Genomic DNA, 14,572 nt, shown 5'->3' with positions numbered 1-14,572 from the left:
GGAAAGGTATATCGCGATAAAATGGAGAAATGAAGATTCGACGAGCGGCGAGAAGTCGATTTGAAAACTTGTCTCGATTTTCCGGAGCCGAGTGCCGCAATTTGGAGAAACGGCCTTATTTTTATGAATTTTAACGCAAAAATCGTCCGACCGAAAGGTCCCATATCGCGTTGAGCTGACAATCGAGGCAAAAGTTCGAAAAAACTGCTCCATTTTCGTATACTTTGTCATAGTTCTTAGTCAATCTTCGCATCACCGTTGTCAAAGTCGAAGACTTCGCGACGCTGTTCAGCGGGCAGACAGACCGAATTAAATCGAGCCCGATGAAGGAAGATCGTTTTTTTATTCACTTCGTCAAACCCGTGACAAGTTTTTCCCACATTCGCATTTAATATCGAGTAACGTTGGGAAACGCTCGTAGCAAATGAAATTGCTAATGGAACGATTTGAGCGAGGAGTAAGAGCCGAGGGTGAGAGAGAAACGGAAGAAAGTTTGAGCTTGCGGGGACGAGTGAGGTTGGAGAGGTGATTCGAGGAGCGAGCGCGCGCGCCTTTGCCACGAGTACACGTCAGGCTTTTCCTAAAAGTTTAGCCCCTCGAGGCGGGAATGTACGGAAAAAGTAAAGGGTAGATATTGAGGGACAAACCACTTGGACTGTTGAATTGATAATGGAGTGCCAAGGTTACGAGCCACGAGATTTACCACCTCGAATCGTTTTCTTTTTTCATTCTCTCTTTCCTCCTCCCCCAGCTCGTACTACATTTGACCTCTTGAACACTTGTCCGCTGCACAAGCGTATAGTTTGTCACTTAAAAATATCCGCGATTGTCCGGGCCAATCGCGCGCGTCCCACCTCGACTTACAGCTCTGCTATAAGTCGTGAACTTTCAGTCAGCGCGTCCTTCGTATTCTTAATCAGGGTTAACCAACGTACAACTTTTTTTCCCGTTTCCTCGCGGCCGTGCATTCCTCTCCCGGTTTCAGGGCGATTTCTTTTTTCCACGAATGCCAATGTAACCTTAATTAATGAGTCTGAACGCGCAGCTGATGGAAACTCCATTTTTTCCCGTCGTTACGTAGAAATTGGTCGAAAATTCATACCCCCGTACTCGCCTTTATTAATCCAATGCCAGGGCTTGAGCTCCGAAGGATTTACGCCGATTTGAATAATCCACGGGGTCGTTACGAGATATGCGATAACGAATACTTTATCGGGCTTTGCCTTTTTATGCTTTTTATGTTTCATCTAACTGAATATCGCGCAAACGGACACGACGGAGATGCGGTTTTATCGATTTTCTTCGTTTTTTAAGCGTTGAAATTTGCATCATTTTCACTTGTTCTTCGCGCAGATTCATCTGCCAGTTTCGGAAAAACGGGTACAAACTTTGGACGCCGAAATCGCAACTTTTATTCGGTGTTACGAACGACGAAACGAATTTCGTTGTATATATTTGTTGGAAACGCAATAATCGAAGGATTTCCGCGCTTTGAAATACAACATTTCTTTTTTTTTTGCGTGTTTCAAAAGCCCGAAAATCCTTCAATTTTCAATATTTCTGTAAGATTTTAGTTCAGGCGATCACTGCTTTATTACAAATCAAGACGCTCTTTGGTCTTTTGATCTCGGATAAACGAAACCCCCGGAATCGTGGAGATCGTGGTGGAACATACGGATTCCTGTGGAGTAGTTTTACACCGAATCCAACCGAGATATGAGAATTAAAAAAATTTGTCATAGAGTTGAATTACCAATAAATAAACTCTTCAAATTTCAAAAGTCTGCTTTTTCCTCGCCGCAAAAATATCCCAAAAAACCCGGATGCCGCACGGGACAACTTCCTTAAAAAGAAAGTAATTCCTGAATTGATTCAATGCTGACTTTACGTTAGGACTAGGATTTCTCATAATTTGCGGACAAACGTTTTATAAAAGTAAGCAAAAAGTGTGTGTAAGCTGGAAACTGCACGAAGTTTTAATGATTCAGTTAAGTACGCTAAACGCCTTTTTTTCGTTACTGAACGAAAAACGTTGTTGGATAGGTTATTTTTCGTTTACCGAAAGCGAACAGAGGTCGACGAACGATGGTTTATTTTTAATCGTTAAGAAAAAAAATGGGTTGAAGGAGCACGACGTTGAAATTTGCAACGTTGGAGTCCAAAAAAATAAACGAAAATAACACCTGTTATTGGCCGAATTGGAGAATTAGTGGAATTATCGGAGCGTTTTTTCCCCATAATTTCGTTGGACCCGAACGTTGCAAATTTGAGCATAATTGAAGGAACCGGAAGAACCGAAGCAGCACAATAATGATAATAAAGTACGTCGCCTACAACTAAATGAGAAATTGTGTGTGAATTACAGGGAAAAAGCGGGGAATCGATTGAGCTATTATTGGAGGGATTGGATCGATAAAATCTTGGAGAATTCGGGATCGTCGCTGAGAGAGGATCGCGGTGGTGAGAATTCGATTGAACGAAAATCTTTGAGAACGAGGAGAGAGCGGAGCGGGAAGAAGCGAAGGAAGAAGAAGAAGAAGAGAAGAAGGAGAAGGGTGGAAGAATCGTACAACAAGTGGTCGCCGGGGTGGCAGGCTCGGGGAGAATCGCGTCACTGCGTCGTGTTACCGCTCGGAGAAGAGATAGAGGGCGGGGGCGAAAGCGGAAGCGCGAGAAGTTGGTCAACTGGGAGCAGGTGACGGGGAGGAGTGGAGACGACCCCACATGGACGCCGAGCCCGGTCGTGCCGCTGCTGCTGCCGCCGCTGCCGCTGCCGCCGCCGCTGCAACCGCCTCGGAGCCCACACCGAAAACTCGCAACTTTTTCCCCATTCGCTCATTCGAACGATACTTTTTTCCTGCCCGCCAAATATTTAACCTGACGACGAAGAGCGCGACGGTTACGGGAAGCGCGGCGACGCGACCGATCACCAAAGAGAGAATCAAACCGAAAATAACGCGATCTCGATCGAGCCGATCCGAGCAATACAAATCATTTGTACGTATAAGAAAAATCAGTAATTCCTCGAGAAGTTTCACGCAGGAAATAGCGAGCGGGGATTCATCACTGAAGTGCCTAATAAACCGTTTTAAAATTCCGGTCCTTAACGAAGACTGCCACGATCGGACGCTTTCACATTTCCCATTGAGCCTCGCGAGGAATTCAAAAGTCGTAGCCCCTTCTTCTGTTGACGCATACCCTCAAAATTCTTCCCCGGCCCATCTTCCCAACGAGATTCTCGCGAATCATTGCCCGCAACGAGGAGGCACCACCCGTTGTTATCGGGCACCGCTGGCGGTGACCAATTTTACGATAAATTCACCAAACGACTCACCGCTAGTGCCATTTTACCGAACGAATAACCTACGAGCTCGAAACTATTTTATAAAAGAAGATTCCCCGAGAGGCAATTCCGCCGCCGTCGCATTCATCATCACCGGCCTACCACCCCGGACATCGACCACGAGGACCGGGAGGAGGAGACGGACGACCACGATCCTTCACGGGAGATTCGAAAATCTCCGCACAAAGTACCGAAAACAACCCTCGTAATCCGTCCAAATACGTCAACGAACCAACCAGTCGAGACTGAACGATGTCACGAAGCGCCGCGACACGTCCCGTTGAAGGTAACGCACTTTTTTACTTTTTTCTTCTTAAGGAAGTTAACGCGAATCTAATGGAAATCGAAAATGCCAACTTTAAGACTTGACATTTTGAAATATGCTAGAAATATACAGCATGCGTCTATTCCCGGAATTATTAGAGGATCTACCGTCTAGTCATCGAGAAATCAATGAACAAAAATCACATTTTTTTAAGGGTTGTACATGGGCTCTTATGACAGGTATACTCCCTGTGTGATGGTTTGAATTTAATGTAATAAGATCCTCCCAACTTTGAAGAGCCAAAAACGAAAATAAGAAAGTAGAGTGTTTTTAGGGACCACCAATGACGTCTTAAAAAACCCTTGTTAACGTTGAAAATAACTTGGGAATGGAAAAAGAAAAAATACTTTTTGAGGTTAACGAGTAATAACGGCATAAACAGCGGAAGTTTCGACAATCCCGTGAGCCAGCTGGTTTAAAATATAGATATGCATACGCATGTGAATAGAAGATGGCTGTTGTCACACTTTGCTTGACGATTTTACTACGAAAGTATTTTAACTGCTATCATAATATTCAAAATTTATCAATCTTAACAAATAAGTTACACAAAATTTTAATAATTGCGAGAATAAATTTTAATCGTTTTTTTTATCATCGAGAGAGCAAAAAAGTTCAGTTGCTGTTTTGAATGACAAGTAACGCAAGATCTTCCTTAAGACCGATATATTCACTTACGTTAAAATCGACACGAATATCAGGAAATGCGGCATCACTAGAAAAGTGAATCCTGAGCCGAAATTGCTTCTTCTTGAACACCATTCTTATGCAATATCCTTGAAAAGTTCTTCCGCTAATTTTTCAATAGTTTTGAAAATGTACCCAAATTCTTTGTAAATACTCGATTTTTCCGACCTTCGTTTCTTGCATTCTCTTTTAAGCTAGTTCATGCACGAAATGATTTTCTTAAGAACGTCTTGAAATTTACACAGAGTTTAGATGGCTAGTCGAGTGACACGCATATCAAATTTTTAAGGATTCGTCTTATTGGTTATTGAGACAAACGTGTTTTAATATGAAGAAAAATACACAGGATCACAGGGACTATGCGTAAAAAACCGTTTATTTTTCCATATAACGAATGAACGCTACTGACGAAGTTTATGAAAAAAATACGATAATAACGATGAAGCATATAATGGAGGTCTGGGAAAAAATTCGGGACGATTGTCTTACTGGTAATAAAAATATATTACGTTAAAGATTGAACGAAATTGGTAATGAGCACTCGTATAACCTCACATTTGCTTATTTCGGCATTTTGTTTCTTCTCGGCTTGGCCCATTCCTGTCATAGCCTTCTGCCTTTTTATTAATACTTTTTTCTTGATTCATTTACCGTCGTGTTTTCTCTTTGCGCTCTCCAATGGGATTTTTTACATAAAAACTATAGTATTTTCGCCAGGGACGAATGAAATTTCGGGTTCAGCCAATGATGAATCTCCCGATTAATTAATAACTTGTAATTTCGTTCGCTAAAAGATAAGTTGGAAAAATTGATGTACAATTTCGAATTAACAACTCTGACATTAATTTATAGTTATTACATTTTTAATGAGGAAGTAAAAATCGATCCAATTTAGACACCCATAAAATACGATCCTTCGGGTTTGGTTTACCTTAAATATACTGGCGCTGAAGATTTTTTCAACAAAATTAGTATTTCTTTATTTTTTCATTAAACTTTCCAACTTTCAATAATTTTCACCCGAATCGTTCGAATGCGGAAGCCACGTTGTTGCGTATCAAAATATTTTTATTTAGAAAATTCAACTTTGAATTCGTTGCCAAAATCAATGCATTTCCGTTTCGTGCGATTTGAGCCCATTTGATTATTTTTCGAAGACGGTCACCCTGCAGAATTTGCTTTCGATCCTGTATCCAGGCACGCAAATCGAAGTTTGTTGTGGATTTGCAAGGATCGTGTACCCCCAGTTTCGAGAATATAGAACAATATAAAATCTATATAAACACGGCAGCAGCAGTCGCTCGCCAAATAATCATAAAAATAATTTCCAAACGTCGAAAACGAATTTCTGTAATACGAAACAATTAACGTTATCAGATTATTTCGCGAGTTTTTTCAAGTATGCGAACGTGGCGGGACGACTATCTTGAAAAGCAGTTTACAATACTCCACCATGAGTCGAAAGCTTAACCGACATTTTCAAAAACACTAATTGTCTGCGAAAAAAACATTTGAATAGATATGAAATACAATAACTACGTTAGTATTGCGAATAAAAAGAGTGTTGAGCGAGGAAATGAAGATAAATAAATAGAGCTGGTGAAAGTATTGATGGATGATTAATGTACGGGCCGAGTCCCTGGACGCTACGCCGATGTATATTTTGCCGAGGCGCAGGATAAGGATGATCGCGAGCTCGATAAACTAGGGTGTGGATTTTTTATATCCACAACGAGAGAGCCGCGAAACGTGAAGGGGTTCTTTGGCTCTGCGACCTCGTTTTGCACGACTCGAAGATATTTTTCTTCACTCTTATCGAGATAGTTTTTAAAAAATTTTCGACTTTCGAGATTCAATATTACAAAAATCAAAATGTTTAATTTACCATTTAATCATTTATTTGACTTTCAATATTTAATCTACAGATAAATATTTTTAATTTGTCATTTAAAGATTTATTAACTTTCAACGCTCAAATTTGAAGAAATCATCGTCGGTCGGAGTCGAGCAAAAAGCTAGGTAAAGAACGAATTCTCGAACTGTTGGAAATACGCCTTAATTTGTCGAATAAAATTTTGTAGCTTTTCTTTTCACAACTATTCTTCGTTTCGATACTTTTTTCTCTCGTGAAAATATTCCCCGAATGTGACTTGATCACACACCAATTTCTCCATTATTAAATAACGAAGAGAATGATCGATAACGAAACCTCGTTTCCATAGATGAGAGAAATTTCTTATTATGATTCGCGTTTTGAAAAATTGTTCGTCGAAATAGAATCAGAGATGAATCCGTTCGGGCTCTTTTTTTTTTTGGGAATTCAGAAAAGAAGTTTTGAACGGCAGGCTTAAAAAATCGTAGTTCAAGAAGCATTGAGATTGGTAAACGTTTTTTTTTTTTTTTTTTTTTTTTCACGCGGCAAGTTGACTAATGAACAACAACATCCGAACTGCGCAATGCAAACACTTTCTTGTTTATCTCATTTAACTCTTGCTGCCTCGAGCTTATTTCCAATTATTACAATAATCCTCTACACGAAAGTTGATAAATTCAACTATATTTGTACATGGTATTTTTTTCTCAAACATCACTATAATTTGCTGGTATAACGTTCCGTTGCTGAAACAACAGTGTGGACTAAGTAAGCCAACCGTAGTCAGGGGTTGGTTGATGTCCGTGCGTGCTCTAAATAGGCTGACTCAAAGTGTGCCAGTAAAACCATAATATTCCATGCGTGTAGAAACTGTAATTCTGATTGTGATGACGAGGATGAGGATCAAATATTGCTTTTTCTCACACTTGCGGACGAAAATAATCTTTACATTGACTCATGTAAACGTTTTTCGTATTCGTTGTTCGAATAATCAAATAAATAATATTGATAACTTTTCGTTTTTACGAATTTCACTAATCCGTAGTTGATTATCAGGTAAAAATAGTACCGGAGTCAACTCGGCCCAATGCTTGTGTCAACTTGCCCCGAGCGCGGGGTCGGTTGACACACAAGAACGGTTCGTCAATAAAGCGATTGAATAGCTCGCTCGGTTTGACATTTAAAAATTCAAATTTTTATCTGAGACAGAGGAAGGTTGCTCCTACTCGAAAGAACCATTTGGTTTTTGAAAAAGTTGGCCAACGAGCCCCGCGGTCTCCCCTATTCTCGTCTCCTCCTGTTGTTCGTTTGTGCGCGAGATGTGGGAGATTTTTCGAAAATTGGCGGGCAGACAAAACGAGACGGAGCGCGGTATTTGTGACCGTATGAAACGCGCATGTATATGATAACACGAGGCGTATGGGGAGCGGAGAAATTGAAGAACGAGGGTGGCGCCGCCGCCGCGGAAAAAGGTTCGATAGTCGCGCGACGTTTCCGAGGTTCTCGGAACCTGGTGCTGCCGCTGCTCCTACAACTGCTGGTATCTCCGCTCTCGGTGGTACTCGCGAACGTCGCTTCTCCGGCGATTTACCGGCCATCAACAAAACCGTAACGAGAGCACATACTTTCGGAGAGATCTCAGACCTGGCGCGTTGTCGCGGTCGTCGCTTTCGTCGCATTCGTTGCTTTCGTCGTCGACGAAGATATCGTCGTCGCCGTCGCCCTCGCGACTCGATGAGCTTCTAAGCTCGTGTCCTCGCGCTTATTCGGTGTTCCTTCGTAATTCATGCGTTCGTTGTTCCGTCAAAGACGACGAGATTAATCGTCCGGTTGAGTCGAGCGAGCGAGTGCGCAAGCTGAGAACAAATAAGGCCAAAGAGAAAGGTGCGCGCGTACGTCTGCGGGTGAATATAATATTTGAGTGAGTTACGGGCAATTTATTGCATGAGGATGAATCGCATTGAGGAACGACGAGGCGAACGGAGACGTCGCCAGTGCGAAAAACAACGGCGGCTTTACCGACATTAGAGAAACCTCGAGCCTCGATCGTGCGCGAGACGAAAAAAAATCCGCCTTGCCCCCTTTTTATAATCGCACCTCGGACGGTAGCGTTGCCGAATTTTCTAGAAAAACAAATGAAACACCCACGCACGCGAGTGTATGCGTCACGAGATACGAGCTCGTCGAGTTCCGAAATGACGGAGAAAAAAAGATGTCAACGAACAGCGAATAAATGAATGAAGAAGAAAGTGTTGAGAATGGAAAGTGAAAATTTGGTAAAAGGGTGCGGATCGTCTTGGCCAGTGATGAAACGCAGCAGGCGCACACTCGCGCCGCGTCCGACGCTCTTTCGCCATACGACGTACGAGGCTTCGTCCACGAGTCAATTCTTTTAAATGGGTGCGCGAATACGTATATCGACGGAAAGACGGCGAGAGCGAGCAAGGGGAGAGTAACGAGAGCGCAAAAAAGTAGGGGAGAGCTAAATAAATGGCGAAGAGGAATGATTCTTGTATCGCGGTGAGCGAGGGAGGAGGGAGAGAAAGTACGAGCGAGAGCGAAATTTTATTGGGCCCGGGGGACACGCACGTAAAAGCCAAACGAAAAACGAGGCGTCAATCGATCGCATACCCAAACAACGGGAGAGAAACCGCTCCGTAGGTAAAAGGAAAGATAAAAATTCTTAAGGAAATTCTCGGCTCAGGCCGCCCCCGGCCCCGCCAAGGCGATCTCCGGGCTCTTTCCGTCTCTCTCTCGCTCCTTTACTTTTTCACTCTTTCTCGCTAGTAGCCTAGCCTCCCGATCGTTACTCGAGCATATTAATATAAAAGCTCGTTTTCCTCGCTCGATCACGTGCGGGCCGCGATCACGCATACGGATTAACACACGGCGTCGTATACTCCTCATTCATCAACTGTGCTTTGCTTCCTTCGCTTACTCACACCCCCGCCGTCCTTCCGCTCGGCCAACCTGCTTTCTCCTCTGCTAATTTCGCTACTACTCTCCTAGTTTCACCACCTTTTTATACACCCCCGATCCTCCCTTTTCGTCCGTGCGTCCAATGGGTTGAGTACCGCGATAACTATTTGATCGTCTCGCACGCACCGAGTCGCTTATTCGTACAAAAAAAAACAGAATCGTGCTTTTTCCTCTTCATTCGTACGACGCCATCGCAGCTATTTCCGCAAATTCACCGCGAACTCCGTTTTAACTGGCTCATCATTATTTTTCAATATTTTTCATTTCCATCCTTCCAATTGATTGCCTTGAGCAGTCGTCTAAGAATAATTATCACGCGGCGATACCAGCGAGTCGTACCTTCGAGATCGGACTGGTCAGACTCGTAACAGTGCTCTCCGTCTCTCGCTCTCACCGTCTCGTTGCCTCCATTTAACCTTGAGAACAACTGGCGTGTGATTGAGAATCGTGTTTTTTATAGAAGAAGAGGAAGAAGGCTCGCGAGGGAATAGTTTCGAGAGTGCTCGCATCGGGTTACTGGCGCGGAGGATAAAGGAGGCACGGCAAATCAAAGAAGAGCGAAAAAAGGAGGAAAAGGGCGAGGAGGGAGAGAGTCGAGGAAGAATAGTTAAAACTTTTGGAAATAATAAGCAATCGTGCAGTTTGGTCGACGGTTTGTGAAATAAAATGCCGAGATCACGCGTGAGATCGACGAGAGTGATTGTTGAACGAGGCAAAAATTGGATAAGAGAGAAGAAAGGATCGGCATCGTCGTCGTGGTCGTCGTCGTCGGCGGTGCTCGTGACGGTGCTGCCAACGGTGTCAATGCTGATATCTGGAAAAGCAAAGGATTGCGACGATAGTTGGGGCGAAAGATCAGTGAATTTGGCAGCCCGCTCGACTCGAGCCTGATGTTGTCAGCTCGAAGCTGCAGGGGAAAAATGTCAGGAAAAAAAGAACGACTTCAGGATAATTGTTCGAGGAAGGAAAAAGCCGCTCCGACGGGAGGCTCGTCCTCGTCCTCTTCCTCCATCACCGTCCAAGGACAACGCTTTCAATGCTGCTCCTTTCGGCGCCGGGACGACCACGAGGTAGAGACTCTTCGACTTGTAACGTGAATAATAATCTTAGTTGTTGCGTAGGATATAGCGATGAGCGTCGAGGTGGACACGCTGGAACTCGAGGTCTTCGAGGTGAGTTCCATCCTGCACCACCGTCGATCGTACTCGAGCAGCTCCATCAACCACCACCAATTTCACCGCCAAACGATTCCTTTCATTTCCAACAATCCCAAAGCAATGTTTTCCATTGGCTGACGAAACGATTCCCTGTACAAAATAACGTTTGCGTACACTCGTTGGACACCATCGGTATTTAGCCGAGCGGACAGTTTCTTTGCTCCCCAAACGTCGCAGATTTCGTAATCGGGAAGGAAAGAACCTCTCAGCCGGCTAGTCAATAGAGGATAAATTTTTAAAAAGTGCTGTCGAGAGGGCTCTATTATTTACAGTCAACTCGAAAACATGGATCATTATATTTCGAAGCTTGGCTCGAACGGCCTGTTGATTGAATCGCTCCTGTACGAAAGAATTTCATAACAAAGAGCCAGTAAAATGCGCAGTTCGATTATTCAAGCACGAGTGTTGAACGGGGTGCGGACGTAGAGCGTTGTTGATCCCTTCTGAAAATGTTTCAACGCGTAGAAAACGTGTGTCGAGTCTCGAACGCGGCGAACATCGTCATTAAAGACTCTATGTTTCTGTCTTGTTTTTCGATCTCCCGCAATAATCTTGGGGAAAAACGGGATTATTCCAAGAAGGTGAGAGACGAGAGCGCGGACGTCGCGGGGGAGGAAGGAGGAACGAGTCCGATCGAGAGCGGAGATGGATCTCGGGGCGCGGGCTCCGCCGCCGGGGAGGATTCGAGCGTGCAAAAAGGCATATTGACGAGCTCGGGTGGGACTCGTAAGAAGAAGCGGAAACGACGAAAAAGTAAAAACAAACTCGAGCAACAGCAGCAGCCTCAACAGCCTCATCATCGTCTCCATCTTCATCGACACCGCAACAACAATCATCAGCAACAGCAACAGCAGCAGCAGCAGCAGCATCATCATCACCACCACCACCATCATCATCATCATCACCATCTTCCGGCCTCGTCTTCTAGCCACGTGGTCGTTAATTTCGCCTCATCCTGTGACGAGCTCGAGCCAGCAGGCGGCGAATGCTCCAAGTCTCGCGGCTCGAGCAGCAGTCTCGGTGGACCGAGCACCACAGCGACCAGACACACGACCCTCCGCGAGTCCCTGCTGTCCGTACTCGGGAAACTGGTCGTTTGGAAGGGCACGAGATATCGCGCGACCCCGACGAGCTCGACCTCGGCAGTCCCCAATTCACCACCCGCTACCGAGTGCATCGGGCGCAGTACCGTCTTTTTCTCCAGCAGTGAGTCCCCTCGACGAGAGCCCTGCCTGCTGCTTGTCTGTCTACCTGCCTGCCAGCCCCGATCTTTCCTCGTATTGTCGATTATTTATTAGCCTGTTTTTTCTTCCCTGCGATATCGATTCGTTGATTTTACACCCACATATATACTGAGATGTATTTTTGTTTCGGAATTGCCAAGAACGACAATGATCGTAATCAAACAATAAACATTTATTTTTCATTCATAGGCGTAAACACTTTTTTTTATTCGCTGTGCAAGACTTTTTCGTAACTTCCGAGTTTTCCGTATTGAAGTCTTTGAATACTTTGAGAACAAATGATTCGTAGATGGTAGTGGAAAACAATGAGAACGTATTGTGAGACTTTGAATACCTTGAGTAATCCCGTATGACTTTCATTTTTACAGAAACGGAGAGGAGGATTCGCGCGAATAATCGCGAGTACAACTCACAATTTAATTATGCGGTAAGAATAAATACGTACTTGGCATGCTTCTTTTTATTCCGTAATTATGATTATCAAGTCTCACCGCTTACACGCAACTCGCTCACTTTTTCCACTCATTTTGAAGAGACCGTTGGAAAAAATGGAAAATATTAAAATAACTTTTTTATGGACACAAAATCATTTGCCGTATTCTCTGTTTGCAGAACAACTACATCAAGACGTCCAAGTATTCGGTTCTGACGTTCCTGCCATTGAATTTGTTTGAACAATTTCAACGGCTCGCCAACTTCTACTTCCTATGCCTACTGGTGCTTCAGATGATACCCGCGATATCCTCCCTCACCCCAATCACCACAGCAATACCTCTTATCGGGGTTCTCATGCTCACTGCCGTCAAAGATGCCTACGACGACTTTGTGAGTGTGCTTTTTTCTCCAGCAATCTTCACTATCTTTTTCTTTCTTCATCGTTCTATTTAAGAGTGGAAACGAGCGCTGTGTCTATTTGCTACGGAACCTCACGCGTTATCATTCACGTTATCTCATTTTTTTTTGTAAATGTTTTCTATTTTTTTGTTTTTCTCATATTAAGCTGATTAATTTCGTGTTTGTATCCCTAAGCTTTGTAACGAAGGTACAACGTACTTGGCGATAAGCTCTTCCTCACGGTTTTTTCGTTTTCGTCCGTCGTGAACACTCAATCATGTGGCGTTTTCGAATTACATTCCCCTATCGAATTTTATACTTTTATTGTTTTCGTGTCAACTGGGGAATATGAATCGGTTAATTTTCTTTGCTGTTACGTTTCCTTCGCTATTCTATTTTTATTTTGTTTGAGTGTACTCAATTCGTTCCACTTTACGTTCTCTATTATCGCACCTCTTTTTCACTATCGTTAGTACTGTGCTCGTATATGCAAGTGGGTTTGAGCTTTTACTGCATTATTATTCCGTCTTTGTTCGAACCTTTTGTGAAGTAGCTCGTTAATTGCGTAAACTTAATTGTCAAATTAATGTAATTAGATGTCCATTTTTGTGTAAGTATTGGAATTTCGTTTGATATTTCAAGATGGCGCGGACATTGATATATTATGACGATATTTTTCAGCAACGACACAGCAGCGATTCGCAAGTAAATAATAGAAGATCGCAAACTCTACGGGGGACAAATTTGAGGGTGGAAAAATGGTCTCAGGTCCAAGTGGGTGATGTAATAAGAATGGAGAACGATCAATTTGTCGCTGCCGATGTGCTGTTACTTTCAACGAGCGAACCAAATGGCCTCTGTTACATCGAGACGGCGGAACTCGATGGGTTTGTACTACTTATGTCTGAGAGAGAGGTTTGCGTATCATTGACAGGATTTTTTAATTGAGAATGAATTTTACAATTGCAGGGAGACGAATCTCAAGTGTCGACAGTGCTTGATCGAGACGGCCGAGATGATGGACAACAACGAACTTGTTGGGGAATTCGATGGCGAAATAGTCTGCGAAACTCCAAACAATCTTTTGAACAAGTTTGACGGGACGCTCACGTGGAGGGGTAACAGGTGAGCTGAATAATAAATCGAGCGATTCGAGCTCAATTGGTTGAAAGAAGAAAAAAAAATGCCTCGTTCATTTCGATCTTCAGATACGTGCTCGACAACGACAAAATAATCCTGAGGGGTTGCGTGTTGAGGAACACGCAATGGTGCTACGGCGTGGTGATCTTTGCTGGCAGAGACACGAAGCTCATGCAAAACTCGGGAAAGACGAAATTCAAGAGGACTTCGATCGACAGACTGCTTAATCTCCTCATCATCGGAATAGTATTCTTCTTGCTGTCATTGTGCGCATTCTGCATGATCGGTTGCGGAATATGGGAGAGCCTCGTCGGACGTTATTTTCAAGTGTATTTACCGTGGGACTCGCTGGTTCCGAGTGAGCCGCTCGGTGGTGCAACCGTGATAGCTCTCCTCGTTTTCTTCTCTTACTCAATCGTATTGAACACCGTCGTACCAATCAGTCTTTACGTCAGTGTCGAGGTTATTAGATTTGTACAATCCTTTCTAATCAATTGGGACGAGGAAATGTATCACGCCCCGACCAACACCCACGCTAAGGCAAGGACTACGACTCTTAACGAGGAACTTGGACAGATTGAATATATTTTTTCTGACAAAACGGGAACTTTGACGCAAAATATAATGACTTTTAACAAGTGCTCGGTCGCGGGTAAAAGTTACGGAGACATAATCGACGACGTTACCGGTGAAGTCATCGATCTCAGCGAGGTAAGACTTTTTTTCATTTTTCTCTCGTTTACTCTCAACCTCGACATCATCATTTACACGAGAGACGATACGAAAATCATTCCATTCGTTTTATACCCGATGTAACACCCTACACGATTTTCACTTCGCTCGAGTATAACGGGGAAACCCATTGCCGATGCAAAAACTCGTGAAAATTATTGTTTTCTCTTCATTCGATATTTATCTCATTTCACGATT

General features: G+C 43.6%; 1 protein-coding gene across 12 annotated transcripts in view; it reads left to right on the top strand.

The window, feature by feature from the left end:
* ATP8B (ATPase phospholipid transporting 8B) overlaps nucleotides 1–14,572 on the top strand; it is a 39,779-nt gene that overhangs the window by 15,437 nt on the left and 9,770 nt on the right. For 3 of the 12 annotated variants that reach the window (XM_043422632.1, XM_043422629.1, XM_043422626.1), the window contains exons 1-8: nucleotides 7,949–8,628; nucleotides 9,668–10,277; nucleotides 11,003–11,630; nucleotides 12,037–12,095; nucleotides 12,281–12,493; nucleotides 13,184–13,389; nucleotides 13,472–13,627; nucleotides 13,711–14,353. In XM_043422632.1, coding sequence (XP_043278567.1) covers nucleotides 10,098–10,277; nucleotides 11,003–11,630; nucleotides 12,037–12,095; nucleotides 12,281–12,493; nucleotides 13,184–13,389; nucleotides 13,472–13,627; nucleotides 13,711–14,353 — 2,085 coding nt within the window. In that variant the 5' untranslated portion in view covers nucleotides 7,949–8,628; nucleotides 9,668–10,097. Of the gene's footprint in view, nucleotides 1–2,365; nucleotides 3,630–7,947; nucleotides 8,629–9,667; nucleotides 10,380–11,002; nucleotides 11,631–12,036; nucleotides 12,096–12,280; nucleotides 12,494–13,183; nucleotides 13,390–13,471; nucleotides 13,628–13,710; nucleotides 14,354–14,572 lie in introns of those variants that run through there. The other 9 variants (XM_043422628.1, XM_043422623.1, XM_043422633.1 and 6 more) reach the window with 7 other exon arrangements.

Source organism: Venturia canescens, chromosome 6 (genome assembly GCF_019457755.1).
Source record: "Venturia canescens isolate UGA chromosome 6, ASM1945775v1, whole genome shotgun sequence".
Lineage (NCBI taxonomy): Eukaryota > Metazoa > Arthropoda > Insecta > Hymenoptera > Ichneumonidae > Venturia > Venturia canescens.
The sequence above is the reverse complement of the archived record's forward strand: the minus strand, read 5'-3'. Positions and strand labels throughout refer to the sequence as shown.